Consider the following 17,722-nt stretch of genomic DNA (forward strand, 5'->3'; position numbering starts at 1 on the left):
CCGTACGGGCAGGGGTACCTTTACCTATTTGGGACATCAAAAGGTTTTTTTCATGCATTTAGTAATCATTACACAGGCAGCAAGATTCTTAGGGGCAGCAGATGCCGATGCTCATGTTTCCCTGGAACGCAAAGTCTCCAACGCTTCTCTGATGAAAATAGGGACGCCCTCTTCCAACAACAGTAATAATAATTCTTATTATTTATATCCCGCCCATCAGACTTGGTTGCCACAGCCCCTCTGGGAGGCTTCCAACATACCGTATTTTTTGCTCTATAAGACTCACTTTTTCCCTCCTAAAAAGTAAGGGGAAATGTGTGTGCGTCTTATGGAGCGAATGCAGGCCGCGCAGGTATCCCAGAAGCCAGAACAGCAAGAGGGATTGCTGCTTTCACTGCGTAGCGATCCCTCTTGCTGTTCTGGCTTCTGAGATTCAGAATATTTTTTTTCTTGTTTTCCTCCTCCAAAAACTAGGTGCGTCTTGTGGTCTGGTGCGTCTTATAGAGCGAAAAATATGGTATATAAAATTTGCGTAACCCCAAAAAAACTTCAATAAATATCTTTTTAAAAAAAAATTTGCATAACAAAACCAACTGCCTCTATCCACTCCATATATATATATAATTTTTAACATATAATTTTCAGCAATCATTTAACGCATTTTCATATCTTATACAATTTTTGACTTACTTCCATCAATCACATCTGAAAATTTCCCAATCTTTTTCACTTAATTTACATTTCTTAATTTCACTATTACTTTTAATTTTCTTAACTAAGAACTCTCTTCATAATCTCCCTTGCAATATTTAATATATCCCTCCTTACAAAACTTCTTGTAATCCTACAACTGTTGATTACAATTGCTTTTCAGATAGTTCACATATTTATTCCAGTCCTCTGAAAATGTCTGGTCCCGCAGGTTTCGAATCCTTCCTGTCATCTAATTCTGCATAGCCCAGCCTCTATCCACTCCTAATCTGAAATTCCCCACCAAAGCCAGCGAACCCTCGAGGAAGGAGGGGGGGAAAATCACAATTTCCCCCCCCCCTCTTCCCACGCATGCGCAGTGTGCCAGCGTGACCTCACGCCCTCCCACCTCCGCGTCATCTCCTTCCCCTTCCGTCGCCTGGAAATAGCGGGCCGAGCCCGGCGAGGAAGGAAAGGAAGAGCCGCTTGGCCCGTGTGCGCATGCGCGTCGTCGTCGCGGCCGGGAATTGGCTCTCCTCCGTCGTCAGCGGCTGCTGCTGCTGGTGGCGCGGCGCTCCGGGGACGCCGGCGTCGTGTTTTTGGCAGATGCTTGGCGGCGCCTGAGCTCCGTCCGCTGCGCCCCGGGCCTCCTTGTGCCGCCGCCGCCTGCCCCGCCGGGGATGCTGAGCAAAGGGGCGCTGCAGCGCGTGCTCTCCGCCGTCAACAGGAGGAGGAGGATGAAGCTGCTCATGGGGCTCGCCCTGGTCGCCTACGTCGCCTGTAAGTGCCCAGGCTGGGTGGGGTGGGGGCTCCCATTCATTCGCCTCTTCCCAAAATGGAGGGGGGTCACCGCGCGCTTTCCCTCCACCTCTTCGGTTTTTCATTTTTTTGCAAATTGCAGCAGCTGAGGAGTTGCACCAAACGCTGGAAGGGAGGGAGGAGAGCGACGTGGTGGGGAGACAGATGAGCAATTCCTCCTTCTTTTGCAAAAGGTTCTGTGGGGGAGTCAAGAGTTTCTGGTGGAAGTTTGCAAAGTCCCCGTCGCTTCTTTACGTATTTGTTTTTCAGCGGGCGGGAGGGAAACCTCTTGATGGCGCTTTCTGCCCCTTTGGGTGGCTGGGAGGGGTGTTTGGGGGGGGAAGGAGGTGTCGTCCAAACTTTGTTGTCGTTTAGTCGTGTCTGACTCTTCATGACCCCATGGACCAGAGCATGCCAGGCACTCCTGTCTTCCACTGCCTCCCACAGTTTGGTCAAACTCATGCTGATAGCTTCGAGAACACTGTCCAACCATCTCGTCCTCTGTCGCCCCCTTCTCCTTGTGCCCTCCATCTTTCCCAGCATCAGGGTTTTTTCCAGGGAGTCTTCTCTTCTCATGAGGTGGCCAAAGTCTTGGAGCCTCAGCTTCAGGATCTGTCCTTCCAGTGAGCACTCAGGGCTGATTTCCTTAAGAATGGATAGGTTTGATCTTCTTGCAGTCCATGGGACTCTCAAGAGTCTCCTCCAGCACCATAATTCAAAAGCGTCGAAACTTTAGCAAAGTCTAAAAGCAAAATGCTCCAAACCTCCAACTGTGAATGGGCCTCCAGGTTAGGCCCCAAGTCCGTATTTGAACACTGACCAGAGTGTGCTTTGGGATTTTGTGGTGTGTGTGTGTGTGTATTTGCCAGTGGAGGAGAGAAGCTTTTCTGTATTTCTCAGGTGATGGCAGTGTAATAGTTGTGTCTACTCAGGAGTAAGTCCTGCTAAATTAAAAAAGGTAAGTGGTGTCCGCATCGTAGGCTGAGTCAAACAAAAAGATAGTTGTGTCCTGTGTTTACGATTTGCATTTACCACAGCTGTGTCTCTTTTTGGCTGGGAAACCTAATAAAAACATTCTGCTGCTGGTTCTCTGAACTAAACTAATGGCTTGTTCACAGGACCTGTTTCCAGTGTCCAGGCTTATAGTCTCTCTTTTTCTCTCATCACATTCCCCCCTTCCCCTTGCCAGGGTTGCATTGTGGCAAATGTCCATCTCACCACCACAAGCAGGATTTGCCTTTTCACATCCATTAGAAGGTATTGGTCAGTTGGAGGATATTTTCGGAAACATGCTGGAAACTGAATGGCGCACATAAGGAGGCTCCTTCTAGACTAAGGCCAGCTTGTGGGCTTTTTCCACAGGGTGTGTGTGTGCACAAATGTCATGGCAGTAGATCCTGATGTTTTGTACCATTGCAAATATCGGGTTTGACTGGTAGCGAAGTATCTGGCATTGTATGTGCAAAAGAAGAATCAGATGACCTGTCGGCAGTAAGCACAGTACAGCCTATGAGTACAGTGCCAATCTGTAGAAAAAGTTGGCCGTGTTTGTCTTGGCGTCACATAGGCTGAGGAGAACCTTGAATGCCATCCTGACGCCATGGAGGCAGGGCACTGTAAAAGTGTAATAAAGAAAAATGGCAATTTTTCGCATGCCACAAATAGTTCACAACCTGAACTAATTAAGTAACAACTTGTACTTTAATTGACCTTGCTGTGGCTAACGTCTTCAACTCTGCTACTGCCTGAAGAGGTTTTCCACAGAGGTTTTGCACAGAACAAATGCACAGAGGTTTTGCGCAGAGGAAACGTACTGGACAGGCAGATATTCCACACATGTTTTGTAACATGAAGGCTGAAGCAGCGGCAAAGTTGAACATATATCCTGGGATAACTCTCTTGTCCAGCCTTCCCCAACCAAGCCACCTTCAGATGTCATTGGACTAGAGCTCCCATCATCCCTCACCATTCACCACAGTGGCTGGGTCTGATGAGAATTATAGTCAAAAATATTGGAGGAACAACAGATTGGAGAAGATGGATATAACCAGGGCTTTTTTCCCCAGCAGGAACTCAGTTCTGGTACCTCTCAGGTGGGTGTCATTGTCTTTATAAGAGAACAAGGGAGGCATTCATGGTGGGCACCTATTTCTAGAAAGACAGCACAGGATATAACCCACAGGGCTAGATCAGGCAGGTGCCTTCCCCATGGTCTGCTACTGAAGTGATCAAAGATCAAATCTGAGACTTTCTGAATGCAGATCATCTGCTTTCCCATTCAGCTGTAGTTTAACATGGGCCTTGCTTTAGAGTCTGCACACTTCAGCACTGACATGGCTCTGTTGTTTTTGCTGCGGAAGGAAGGCAAGAGTCCATTTCTGCTTTAGATAACAGTGGTCAGATCCCTGAATGTGGTGGCAGTGGAAGGAAGTAGTACAACAAAATACAATATAGTATTTAAAAGCAACAAAAATACAATTAAAAATCAATATAAATATTTAATTTGATGTGCTGTTCTTTTTTTCTTCTTCAACCATTAATCCACAGACACCATGCAGACCACCTGAATGACGCTTGTGGAATAATGATGGTCCAAACCATGGGCCACAGTTTGGAAACCTATGGTTTAGGGCTTTTTGTATATTCAGGCTTACACATTTCAGGGTTGCAATACAGGCACGTCTGATGCACTATCTTGTAGCACTGATAAGGAGCGAGGAGAAAATCCCCAGAGTTTTCCTGGTGGCTCATAGCAGTTTTCCACTCCGCTTAAAAGGAGAAACAAACAACAGTCCAGATAGAGCAGGAGGCAAACTAAGGGCAAGCTCTTCCTTGCGTAATACAATGTCTCCAGGGTTTCCTTATTTAGGGGCATTGTAGTCATTTAATGTAAGGACAAGCCCTAGGGCTTCAGCTTATTGCTTTAACCGGTGAAGTAATGCTTACATTCTAAAGTATGTTGTAGACATCGCCTCTTGTCTTGGGTGGTCCAGAAAGGCCTAGAAATATTTGAGTAAGTAAGTGGGTAATGAAAGAAAGTATTTGAGTGTGTTTGTTGAAAGTGTGCCTCGGGTTCATTTCAGCTAGTTATCTGGAATAGCCTATGTGTGTAGTGGAATGGGCTTGTAATCTTCAGCAAGGTGTGTTAGTTGTTACAGTTGCTGCACATTTGAAAACTCCTAGTAATATTATTATTATTAATAGTAATTAAGAATAGAAATGTTTCACAAACTAGTACACATAAACAAGAGGGTGGAGATGTGGAGGAGGGACTTGTATTTCTTGTCCCTAGTTATGGTACAAACAATATCCACTTGGTGCCTATGATGCCGACTAGTTTTGTGACACCGCTCCCATCCAGCCCGCCACGCAAGTGTTCAATTATAACTGGGGTGTGTTTTTTTTGATGGACATTCTATAATTTGTGTAAATTGCTTAGAGATCTTGGGTGGTTAAACAGTATGTAAATTCCCATGAGTAAATAATATTCCCCATAGCAGTCACAATAGTATGCTAGCTAGGCAAAAAGCGTTGTGCTGTCAAAGGCACAAAATATTTCACTTTTGAGTGCTCAGAAATTGTTACTCGGCAATAAAAGCATTTATTTTACAGAACTAACGCAACAAATTTCTGTTGGTAGCACAGAATCCGAAAGGCCATTGAGGTGAACTTTTAAGTTCCTCTGGAATGGTAGCAGTCTCAGTAGCTTAACTCCAGGTAGTAAATTATGTGTTACTAAGCGGGTGGCGCTGTGGTCTAAACCACAGAGCCTAGGGCTTGCCGATCGGAAGGCCGGCGGTTCGAATCCCCGCAACTGGGTGAGCTCCTGTTGTTTGGTCCCAGATCCTGCCAACCTAGCAGTATGAAAGCACGTCAAAGTGCAAGTAGATAAATAGGTGCCACTCCGGCGGGAAGGTAAACGGTGTTTCCGTGCACTGCTCTGGTTCGCCAAAAGCGGCTTAGTCATGACCCAGAAAACTGTCTGCGGACAAACGGCTCCCTCAGCCAGTAAAGCGAGATGAGCGCCGCAACCCCAGAGTCGTTCGCGACTGGAGTTAACTATCAGGGGTCCTTTACCTTTTTAAGGGAGAAATGATCATTGCTGACTGATGTTCTATACCGTATTTTTCGCACCATAGGGCGCACCGGACCATAGGGCGCACCCGTTTTTTTTGGGGGGGGGGGAAATAAAGGGGAAAAAATTATTTTCCCCCCCAGGCGCGGGGCTGGGGTGGGGGAAGCTCGAGCTTACCCCGACCCCAGTCCCCAAACAGGCAGCTCTCTGCAAGCCGTGGGAGCACTCCCGTTGCTTGCGGAGAGGTCCGCGAAGCCTGGGCGCGCTGAGCTCAGTGCGCGCAGGCTTCGGCATGCAGGCAAGTCTCCGCAAGCAGTGGGAGCCCAGCGCTGGGTGTGAAGCCTGGAGAGCGTGAGGGGTTGGTGCGCACCGACCCCTCTCACTCTCCAGGCTTCAGCGAAAGCCTGCATTCGCACCATAGGACGCGCACACATTTCCCCTTCATTTTTGGAGGGGAAAAAGTGCATCCTATGGTGCGAAAAATACGGTATATTGTGTTGTTTTTCTGTGTACGTTTGCTTTGTGAGAGATTGGCCTCAGAGCAACTAATAAATAAGTATTTTCTGAAAGGGTGATACGTTTTGTTGTTGTTAGCTGGCTTCTCTCACCTACATCCAGAGAGTTTCTGGGAGCTGCCGTTGGTTGCATCCAGAAGGTGTGGTGTCCGTTGTAAGGTCCTACTGTTTTGGTGCTGTTGGTGGGACACGTTTAAACATTTTCAGCGTTGCCTATGCCCGATTCTTGCGAGCTCTTGTGCATGATCTGCTCGCAGGCATGTTGTCGGCTCTCTTTCAGCGGATCTATTGCTCCTGTTCACAGTGCATCATCCCCTTCCTAATTCACACGATGAACAATGAGCATCCTAAAAAGTGAGTGTGGTCAAGAAGGAATCCTTACCCGGGGTTTCAGTTCATTTCAGTTACGTTCACTATATCTGTGCCTCCTTTGAAACAAAGTGCTTGTTCATCTTGGCTTGGAGGCTTCTTGCATTAGCAGATAAAAAACCACCTGTCCTTGGTATCTCTTTCGAAGTGTCTTCAGCATGTAGCATTTCTCCCCATCTTTAGCTTCCATGTCCCCATCCTTGAGTCCACCGCATCCCCTTTGGACAACCATAGACATTTTTGCCACCAGTTCTTGAGAATGATTCATCCCTAAGTAGACAGCTCACCAGCTTCTGTTGCCTCCCCGCCCCCAAAGGATCAGTTTAAAAGCTGTTCTACCATCTTCTTCATTTTAAGCACCCATCAGCCATAGAAAATACCATACTTTCCCATGTATCAGACTCTGTTTTTTCCTTTAAAAAGCATGCTGAAAAGTGGGGGTCGTCTTATACATGGGTAGTGCATAGAGTGGACGTTTGATTGGTTGCTGATGTGTCTGTCAGCAGCTATTGTGCATGTGACTGGTTGCTGCGTCAATGGGGGGTGTTGATTGGCTGACTCTCAGTCAGTTGGGCTGGCAATTGGCAGCTTCTGCCGGCGATGGGACAGACGGGAGGCGGATTTTGCGACCTGTGTGCATGAGCGATTTTCGGCAACCCCCCTAAAAAAAAGCTCAACTGAGTAATCCCCCCCATCTTCCCCCATTTTCTTAAATCTGAGTTCCTAAAAATAGGGGGCATCTTATACATGGGGGCGTCTTATAGCTGGAAAAGTATGGTACTTTGATTCTGCGAAGGATGCACATTATTAGGAAGGCATGCTTAAAATCTGGGGCAGGTTTGTTGATTTGTTCTCATGGCTCTTGGCAACCCGGCTGGCTAGCAACCAGTCCATTAAGTGTGTCTTGTGTAGTGAATGGGCCTTGGAAGTGTGTGGACATGCCCTTAAGGCAAATTAAGGTCACTGAATAAATGCTTTGTGGTGTGTGGGTGTTTGCGTTCCGTGCACTCCTCAGGGCAACTTGCAACAATTTAAAATTACAAGGCCATAGAACATACTAAAATGCACACACACACTGTTCAAATAAGCTTAATCTGGAACCAAAGAATTTGAATGTTTACTGTGTCTGGATTCAGAATACTGTATATTAAAGAGAAGGTTGGAATTGTTGCTTTCTTTCGCACATAATGGTCAGCTTGTTAAATTTATAAAGCCATCATCAGAAGAATAAAATCACACTTTACTGAAGATGGTTATTTCCGTTTTCTCCCATATTTTCTTAATAGTTTTAAAGTAATTAAGTGTTTCTGGGTGCTCTTACTGTGATCAGTAGCTTAAAACAACAAAGGATTTTTAAAATGCAGAAACACTAATTACAATGCATTTGATACTATTTTCCCTGTAGACAAATAAGAAACAGCTAGCATTCTGTTTTCAGTCGCATTCACAAGTGTTTGGAAGCTTGCTTGCATTTCTTGTATATCTTTAACCTACTCATTCATAGTAGAACTTAATGATAAATCCTCACGCGGCGTAATATGCCATGTGCAGTTATTCATCTGAGGTTGCATTTACCTAATTTTAAGACCTGCTAAGGAACAGATGATTCTGTCCTGATATGTAAAACCATAGAATTCAAAGAAGGCGGACCCCCACCCCAATGACTGTATATCTGAGTTTCTAACACAGCTAGGCAGAGACATTCCTTTCTACCCAGAACTGCAATAGTACGGAAAAACCCACCCCCATTCCCCAGCTGGTTGGCAGAGAAGCAGGGGTGGGGTGCTCTGTATCTATGGGTTAGGGTTAGGGTTGTGGTCTAAATCACTGAGCCTCTTGGGCTTGCCGATCAGAAGATTGGCGGTTCGAATCCCTGCGACAGAGTGAGCTCCCGTTGCTCTGTCCCAGCTTCTGCCAACCTAGCAGTTTGAAAGCACGCCAGTGCAAGTAGATAAATAGGTACTGCTCCGGTGGGAAGGTAAACGGCGTTTCTGTGTCCTCTGGTTTCCGTCATGGTGTTCCGTTGCACCAGAAGCGGTTTAGTCATGCTGGCAACATGACCCGGAAAGCTGTCTGAGGACAAACGCCGGCTTCCTCGGCCTGAAAGCGAGATGAGCACCACAATCGCATAGTCGCCTTTGACTGGACTTATCCATCCTGGGGTCCTTTACCTTTTTATGCTCTGTGTCTTCACGTTTGTGCTCTGCACTCATGTCTGCATGCACAAGAGAGAATGTGGGGTAGCTGCTCCCACTTCTGTTTTGGCCATGCTCTGTCACCACCAGGAGCTAGGTTCTTGGGAAGCTTTGGCCAATAGCAAACGTGGCCGTCAGCCGAAGAAAGGAATTGGCCACTCTTAACGATATGTAGAATATTTCCACGTGAAACCACTAAACGTGAAAGCACCCAGGAAGCAAGACAAGTGCTTCGCAAACATCCATTCCTCGCAAAGAAAAATTGTCCCCCCCGCCCTCAGTGGCCGTTGACGGTCAAAATTTCAATACAGTGCTGCCTAAAATAGGCACAGCCCATATGCAAAAGGACGCAGGTGGCGCTGTGGGTTAAACCACAGAGCCTAGGGCTTGCCGATCAGAAGGTCGGTAGTTCTAATCCCTGCAACAGGGTGAGCTCCCGTTGCTCGGTCCCTGCTCCTGCCAACCTAGCAGTTTGAAATCACGTCAAAGTGCAAGTAGATAATTAGGTACCGCTCCGGCAGGAAGGTAAACAGCGTTTCCGTGCACAGAAGTGGCTTAGTCATGCTGGCCACATGACCCGGAAGCTGTACGCTGGCTCCCTTGGCTAATAAAGCGAGATAAGCGCCGCAACCTCAGAGTCGGTCGTGACTGGGCCTAATGGTCAGGGGTCCTTTACCTTTACCAGATGCAAAAATGAGACCCAGGACCAGCTCTCAGGTTTTTTAAACTGAAGAGACAATCTGCACAAGGTAGGTGCAGAGGAGAAAAAACACAGAGAAGAGAAATGTGTTTGACAATGCCAGAATAAATTAGGGAACTGTAAGCAGGTATTTGTATCTATCTGACATTCTTCCTTGACTACAATGGTGTGAGTTCCTGAGGGGGGGTGAAGGTGACTTTGGTCTTCTGGCCAGCAGCAGAAGCTGAAGCTGCTTCACACCTTGCAATTCTTGGAGCAGCTGGGGTTCTTTGTGGATAAGGAACCTGATGTCTGGGGCCAGGCTGGCATTTATTTTACCTCATGAGTTCTTCCTCCCAGGGGTCCTTGTTCTTCTGGGCCAGGAGCAGGGGACACCAGGCGGTAAGGATTGAATGCGCCACCACCCCCAACTCTCTTCACCGGCTCTGCTTTGCCCCTCAAGCATTTCTGCCAGGTTGGAATGCGTCCTTAAACTGGCACAATGCCTCTTTCTTGGGTGATGAGAGAGATTTGTGTCAGTGTGTATGGAAGCTAGCTTACTGTGCAGAGCTGAACAGTTACATCCATTGCACTGCCTGCTCTTGTCTCTGTGCCGCCACCCATCCCCGGCATGTTGACCCACGGAAGGTTGCCCCTCTCTGACTTATCATAGATTTGTCGAGTGGGAAGAGACCACAAGGCTCATCTAGGCCAACCCACTGCAATGCAGGAATCTTTTGCCCAATGTGGTGCTCAAACCCACAGTGCTGAGGTCACGGATCTTCATGGCTCCCCTTTCAAACATGATGTGTGCTCAGTGGGGCATATGATGTGGGAAAGTGGAAAATTAAGGACCATTTAGTTTGCTAGAGGATTTCTATGCATATGGTACTTCTGTAAATAAAATAACTTGTAACCTGGTGGTATCTAGTCATATCTGATGTCTTTTTTCTGGTGTCCCCGCCGCCGCCTGTGGGAAGTTTCACAGAACAGTCTAGTATGATTGTTGTATGTGATGATAATATACATCTTGTGCGTTAATTCCTACTTGGAAACCTTCTGTAAAGTAATTTGTATGGGAAGGAGAAGTATATTAAGCACATCCAGATTTGGGCTACCTGAAGCTTGTTGCAGCTTGAGATGCTGAATGTTTTCCTGACTGTGACAATTAACATTCAGTACTTTGGGAGGGCTAATTATTTTGCGATATTTCAGCATCCCAATAGTCCTATAATCATTTGATATATACAATATGACTTGTTTTCTTGAATATGTGCTCTTAACCTAATGAAGCTCACCTCATTAATACTTGAAATGAATGTCTTCTGAATTGATTTGAAAATATTTTCAAGCAACACTAATTAATTCTTCTTCTTTTCCCACAGCTGTATGGGGCAATGTGCTCAACATGAGGTAACAATGACTGCTTCTTTTTTCCCTTTTGTATGTCTGTGAGGATGTGAAGTAGAATTATTCTTTCTGTCAGAACAACAACAAAAAGTATCTTTCCCCCCAACCTTCCTTTCCTTCTTCCATGGCATGGAAGATAACGGGAAACATTCAGTTTCTCTGATTAAAAATGTTGTCGTCAGCCACAAATTTTTGGCGTGAGAAGAAAAAAGTGGCAGTTGAAAAGGCCCATCCACAAGTGTGGGACAAGGCCCTATAACTATTCTGCCCTCCCCCCCCCCTTTTACTGTCTCTTCCCCTTTCTCCTTCCTGGGGTGCAAACTCGGGAACAACAGTGGTAGATTTGTCATTAGTGAAGGCATTGCATGCGTCCTACAGGAGCAGTTTTTATGCTGGAGTTAATATATGAGTGGCGTGCTGCTGTTTTTGAAAGGAGCATGCTTCTTTGAGCAATATCTCTGTTGGGATTAGCCATGCAAATGTCCTTCAGAGGTATATCGGAGTGGGGAAGAGATTGTCGTCTTTGCAAAAACTATGGGCCTTGTCCAATGTTAACCATTCCATTCACTCTATAGACTTCTGCTTGTCTAATGAAACTTCTTTCTCTTCTTCTTTTGCACCCTCAAAAATCTGCTCCAGGGGGTTGTCTGGAGCAGAATTTGTGGGCGTGCAGGAAGAGGAGGGGGAATACATCCTGTCTGTTTGCACAGTGTTAGATACAACTCTATATCCTCGACTCCCTCTGCCCCAATTCTTTTGTGTGTGCTTTGCAGTCAGTGTTCCAAAAGCTTTATCAATTATGACGAGATTGCATTCAGCAGAACTGTGTTTCCGAAAATAACTGTATGCTCCTTCCAAAGAAAGAAGGAAAAAGGCCACTCCTGCTTCCCGTTGTAAGTGGAGAGTCAGATTGGATTACTCCATTGGTGAAAATAAACATTTACTGGTGCTAATCCTGTGGCTGAAAGTGAGCTGGGTTCTTTGCTGTAGGAAACCCATATAACTGTGTGGGTTTCATAGGCTCTGATTGTGTTATCAGCACTTGATACCCATAAGATTAAACAAGTTCGGCTGGGGATGTGGTTTCACCCAGTGAACCTTTTCTACAAACGACTCTTAAGGTAACAAAACAGTTTTAACTTTGGAGTAGCTAACCTCTAGCCCTTCAGAAGTTGCTGGACTCTTGACTCCCAATATCCCCTGCCAGCACGGTCAGCAACTGGGGATGATGGGAGGTTGCAGACAACCACTGAGGGCCAGAGGTTAATCACTCCTGGTTTAACTCTTACTCCAGAACAAGGGCATATATAGCCACAGTTTTCTGGTGTATGAAAGGGCACAGGATTGACTTGTAACTTTCAGGGGCTTCTCACACTTTTTATAGAGCATCATATCTGGGATAGCATTTATGCAAAGGTGTGCATGGCCCAAGCTTCAGATCACACACGGCATTCTATGTGCCAGGAGCTGGGTCTGCACGAACCCAGGAGTTTTTCTTCATGTGCATCCTACATGCTATGCAGCTGTGTCAATGTGTTTCCCCAAACTTGGGTCTCCCAACTATTGTTGGACTACAACTCCCATCATCCCTGGCTAGCAGGACTGGTGGTCAGGGATGATGGGAGTTGTACTTCAAGAACAACTTTGAGGAGTTTGAGGAAAAACTGACCTATGTTGTGAAAGAATCCTTACAGTTTGCAAACATACAGTTTGTGGAGGATTTTCCCCCCTTTGGTGATTCTACCCATGTAGGGTTTCCCAACTAAGTTTTGTACTCTAGGTGTGGCAGAAGGAATTGGAAGTTGTTGTTGGATTCTATCTCGCATCAACCCTGACAATTGGCTATGCTAGCTAAGGCTGATGGGAGTTGGAGTCCAACAACATCTGGAGGGCCAGATTAGGTTCCCCAATTTCCACAGTAAGTCTGCAACTTACTCTCATTTAACTTGTGTGCATTCAGTTTTACATGCTTGGCATTGTTTTTTTTAAAACAAAATTTAAAGGGGGGGGCAAGCCTCTTGTGGGGGGGAGACTTTGGCAATCCCACCCACCATTGCACCTAATGACTATGCCCATTTTGGGGGCTTTAGGTGTGATTCCCGTAAAGTCACCCCCATGGAAATTGAGGGCTTACTCTATCTAGCTGAACTATTGCTGGATTTGGTGGATCTTTGGCCATTTTAAAAGTTTTCCTTATGGTTTTCTTCCTAACAGGTCTATCCAGGATAATAGTGATCAGAAAGTAGAAAATAAGATTGAAGAGGTCAGTACGCTGGATATCCAGTATTATAATCCTTGCTTTCCCCACAGTCAGCATTTTGCAGACTTCCACTGTTTTCCTTTCAGTGTCAGCCTTCTTTCCTTTCAATTCCGTTCCCTCGGTGGAGCTGCCACTTTTATTTTTCTTCTCTTCAAATGTTGCCAAAATTCACAATCATTCAGCTCCACGCCAGTGTGTTACTTTGTAGATGTCTTCCTTTAACATTCATACTTTGAGATCCTACTTGTTAGTTGTAAATAATAATATATATAAAACAATTTCCGTTTGCCCCCACCATGTCCTCAGCCTTTGTGGGTGGGTAGTAACACAGTGTTTTTCATCCACTGTTCCGCGGCACACTAGTGTGCCACAAGATGTTGTCTGGTGTGTCGTGGGAAAAATTGAAAAATTCGAAAGATTTAAAAATAAAGTATTTCATATTTCTGTTTACTTACTATTTCATAATAAAGTAATTATAAAATACTTTCTTTGTGTTTATTTGATTCCTATTCAAGAGAATTACTTTATATATAGTCAATATAGGCACAGAGTTAATTTTTTAAACATTTTCTAATGGTGATGTGCCTCGTGATTTTTTTCATGAAACAAGTGTGCCTTTGCCCAAAAAAGGTTGAAAAACACTGTAGTAACACATTCATCAGTGTTCTTAAAATTTATAAACGCAGTAATAATGCAACCAAAATAATGCAACCTCCTTCTCTTTGCACACCAAATGTCTGCTCCCAGTGTATGTCAGGAAATGGGTCATGGGAGTAAAATGCTGGCTTCTTGTTGGCATTATTTATCTTAGTTTCAGTGGTGCTAATATGCAGCTAACTGCAGCACCCACCCCTCAATTCTTTATGGCTGTGTCATCTTGTAAAGCTAATCTAAACCATGGCTTAATGTAACAATGGAAGAATGGTTGTCAAAATTAATGGACTTAGCTGAGATAGCAAAATCGACATGTCTAATCAGGGGGAAAGTCAGTGTTAACATTTACTAAAGATTGGCTTTTAATTATTGTACCCCACCTTACTTGTGCTGGTCTATAAAGATTTGATTATGACTAAAGATTGGAAACCTCTCATAGACTTTTTTGTGAAAAAAGGAAATAATTACACTTGGATTTGGGGATTGAAGATAAAGTTGGTTCATAGAAAGTGGTTTTGTTGGGTGTTATATTGGGGTGGATGAAGTGAATATTGTTTATATATAGCAGATGAAGAATCAGAAGTTTTTTTAGTTTCCGAGCATTATCTTTTCTCTTTTCTTATTATCTCCCTCTTCCTTTTTTCCCTTTTTCACTATGTCTATCTTATTTTGACTAATGTTGAATAAGAAAGATATTTGATAGTAAGTTTTGTATTTTTCTCTATGAACACTTTCATTTTAAATAAGAAACTATGGCTTAATGCAAAAGTGCTGGTTCCCAAGGAGGAGATAGCATCTACCTTGCCATTCCCTTGTGCCTTAGCTCCGTGTGGCAACTAAGACAGAGTTTAGCAGGGGTATTGTCTGAACCCAGGATCACAGTCAAAGCTCTCTCTCCACTTTTAACTACGATCTGTAGTTTAAAAACAAATCTTGATTTGTTGTTCTTGCGGGCAAATATATTGATGCAAGGAAACCACACTGGGTGTTGACTGTCGCTTTTGCCTTTAGGTTGTCGCGCCTTTAAGAGAGAAGATCCGAGAACTGGAGAAAAGGTACCTTCTAAAAGCCACAGCGACTGAAATGGCTTCAGATAGATGTTACATAGGGCATTGGGGACACAGTGAAACCTTGCTTGACCCCACAGCACAGCAGCAGTGGAGCAGACCATAGCTCGCTTAATGCAACTCTTTGGAAATGGTTTTGCAGGTAGTGACAGATCAAGGAGAATTAACTAGGACACACTCCCCTGTGTGTCTCTCAGTGCTGGAGCAACCAGAGCTGTGTCGGTGCTGAAGCCAGGTTGAAATGAATGAATGCAAATTTTCTTGATCTAAGTGTGACTACGGTTGTATGGCTACAACCTTCTCGAGTACCTTTCCCGAATAAAGAATATGTTAATGACTGGGAGGTAGCTGTTTAAATCCTCAACAGTCTAGGGAGTTTTAAATTATTATTTTTTTAAGTCATCGTGACCTAATTAGATATTTAGAACTGTCACCACCTTCTCTCCCCGCCTCCCTTTCATTGCATGTTTATATTTAAAAGTAGCCTAAAATAGAATGTACTATTGCAGACTGGTGGTACATCTGTCATCCAACACTGTGTACCAATGAAGCATTTTCTGTTCCTGTTTTCATCCAGAAAGATAAGTGAGAGAAGCTGCAGATCAGTTCACAGTGTAAACAAAGAACTTGTGCTTTATGCCACGGCATTCGATATTAGTGACTTCTAAGGAGGCTATAATGTTTGATCACCTAAGTCTAATGTTGGATACAACTCCTTACAGTAGCACCTTGGGTTACTTTACCCTCAGGTAATTTAAACTTCAGGTTGCAAAAGCGGCAAACCCGGAAATGTTTCGCCGCATGCACATGCGCAGAAGCGGTCTACTGCTTCTCCTCGGGTTGCGAAAACCTTGGGATCCAGCCAGACCTCTGGAACGGATCCTGTTCGCAATCGGAGGTACCACTGTACAAATTCATATTGGCTTCCAGGAGTTAATGGTCTGTGATTCTCTCATGTAATGTTTACTGGGCATCGTAGGATAAACACATGTGCCAGTGATAAGTCTTCCAGCTTCAGTAAGGTTTGAAATTTCTCATTCTTCCATTTTGAAATGTTTCATAGTTTTACTCAGAAGTACCCGCCAGTGAAGTTCCTATCCGAAAAGGATCGTAAAAGAATTTTGGTGAGTTGGCAACTTGCTTAGAACTAATCAGTGACCTAAATTTCTGCATAGGTTTATTGAGAAGAAACGACAAGATGGCCGTTGTCTTTGTGGCAAGGCACAGATTGAAAAGAAAATTCAGTGTACTTGTGTTAGCTTTTTAGCTCGTCCTAATTTAATTTTAAATTTTGGACATAGTCTTAAGGATGGCATCATTAAGAAGCAATAATCAATATTTGAGTACCCAATTCTGGACTGAGCACCCAGACACTGTGGTATTGTTGACTCTAAGTGGGCATGGATTGTATGCTAAGAGAAGCCAAAGGAAACCTCAAAAGGGAGAGAAAAATAAAAGATCACAAATGATTCCTGTGAAGGATGAAGTTTGTTAGAAAGAACATAGTTCTCTGTATTAAAAAGCAAAATACGGGCAACAGACTTTAACTCAGAATTTGAGGGAGTGATGCTCTTACTGGCATAATTTTTCAAAAGATGTTCTTCATGCTGGTCCTTGCTTTGACTTATTTCAGCAGTCTTGCTTTTCCAGTGTGGTTTTTTCATTTGATAACAATATTTATATGCTGCCCCATAGTGGAAGTTTTGGGTGACTAACAGTAAATGTAAAACAAAACCATAAAATAAAAAAATCATAATGAAGACAGCAGCAGAGGCTAAAAGCAATGTGCTCTCAGAAGCACCAGAAAATAGAAACTCTGAACATCTCCAGTAATTTCAGATTTTTGGAGATTAAAAGATTAAAACACCTGAAGAAGTATCAAGGTCTTCAACTGGTGCTCAAAGGAATGCTAAGTAGGCACCAGGCGAGGCTCCTTGGGGATGACATTTTTTAATGGGGTGCCACCACAGAAAAGGTCCCCTCCCCTCCACAATAACCGTAAATGAATAGAAATTCAGCAGTGGGGCACCCTGGAAAAGCTGGTAGCTGTTTGAAAATGCACAAATGTTGGCAAAATATACTCTCAAGGTATATTGAATTACCGTATTTTTTGCTCTATAAGACTCACTTTTCCCCTCCTAAAAAGTAAGGGGAGATGTGTGTGCGTCTTATGGAGCGAATGCAGGCTGCACAGCTATCAAAGAAGCCAGAACAGCAAGAGGGATTGCTGCTTTCACTGCGCAGCGATCCCTCTTGCTGTTATGGCTTCTGAGATTCAGAATATATTTTTTCTTGTTTTCCTCCTCTAAAAACTAGGTGCATCTTGTGGTCTGGTGCGTCTTATAGAGCGAAAAATACGGTAGTTGCCGGAGTTTGTGGTGGCAGCTTGAATGGTTTCTAAAAGGCTTAGACAAATCTGTGAGTGCTGTTAGCTGTGACATCGGAGGCAGAGTAGCTGTGGTTGCTAAGTGCTGGAGGCAACCTACTTCAGCTGTCCAGCCGTCTCGTTCAGGATGAAATTGCAAGGCAGAATTGCTTGCGTGAAAGGGACTTCATGCCAGAAGCAATTTGAATCCTATGCGTAATGCAGCTGTGCTTTGGAAGTCTAATGCTTTGCCAGTCGAACGTTTTGGCTCCCGAACTCCACAAACCTGGAGGTGACTGTTCCGGTTTGCGAACTATTTTTGGAAGCTGAACATCCGACAGGACTTACGATTGGCTACAGGAGCTTACTGCAGCCAATCAGAAGCCGTGCTTTGGTTTCCGAACGTTTTGGAAGTCAGGAGGACTTCCAGAACAGATTCCAAGGTACAACTGTACATGCATGTCTGCATGTATATAGTCCTTATGCACACTACCTGCACATTCTGAGAAATAGCCACATGTGCATATATCACATGGCAAACTGCTACCACATGATGAAGTTATTTTCTACATATAATAATATAATGATGATGATGTAGTTTTCCTTAAAGGTGAAATTGAGCAGCTGATATCGGCAGAATTGCTC

At 44.4% G+C, this 17,722-nt stretch overlaps 1 protein-coding gene across 1 annotated transcript in view; it reads left to right on the plus strand.

Annotated features, from left to right (window-relative positions):
- The first annotated feature begins 1,218 nt into the window (after nt 1-1,218).
- The window catches only part of UXS1 (UDP-glucuronate decarboxylase 1), a 38,140-nt gene continuing 21,636 nt past the window's right edge, over nt 1,219-17,722 (plus strand). Inside the window, exons 1-5 of the mRNA XM_081907444.1 lie at nt 1,219-1,470; nt 10,707-10,734; nt 12,946-12,994; nt 14,657-14,700; nt 15,776-15,836. Of these exons, the coding sequence (XP_081763570.1) occupies nt 1,371-1,470; nt 10,707-10,734; nt 12,946-12,994; nt 14,657-14,700; nt 15,776-15,836 (282 nt within the window). The 5' untranslated portion in view covers nt 1,219-1,370. The remainder of the gene's footprint in view (nt 1,471-10,706; nt 10,735-12,945; nt 12,995-14,656; nt 14,701-15,775; nt 15,837-17,722) is intronic.

Source organism: Podarcis melisellensis (assembly GCF_964234715.1).
Source record: "Podarcis melisellensis genome assembly, chromosome: 4".
In the NCBI taxonomy this organism is placed as follows: domain Eukaryota; kingdom Metazoa; phylum Chordata; class Lepidosauria; order Squamata; family Lacertidae; genus Podarcis; species Podarcis melisellensis.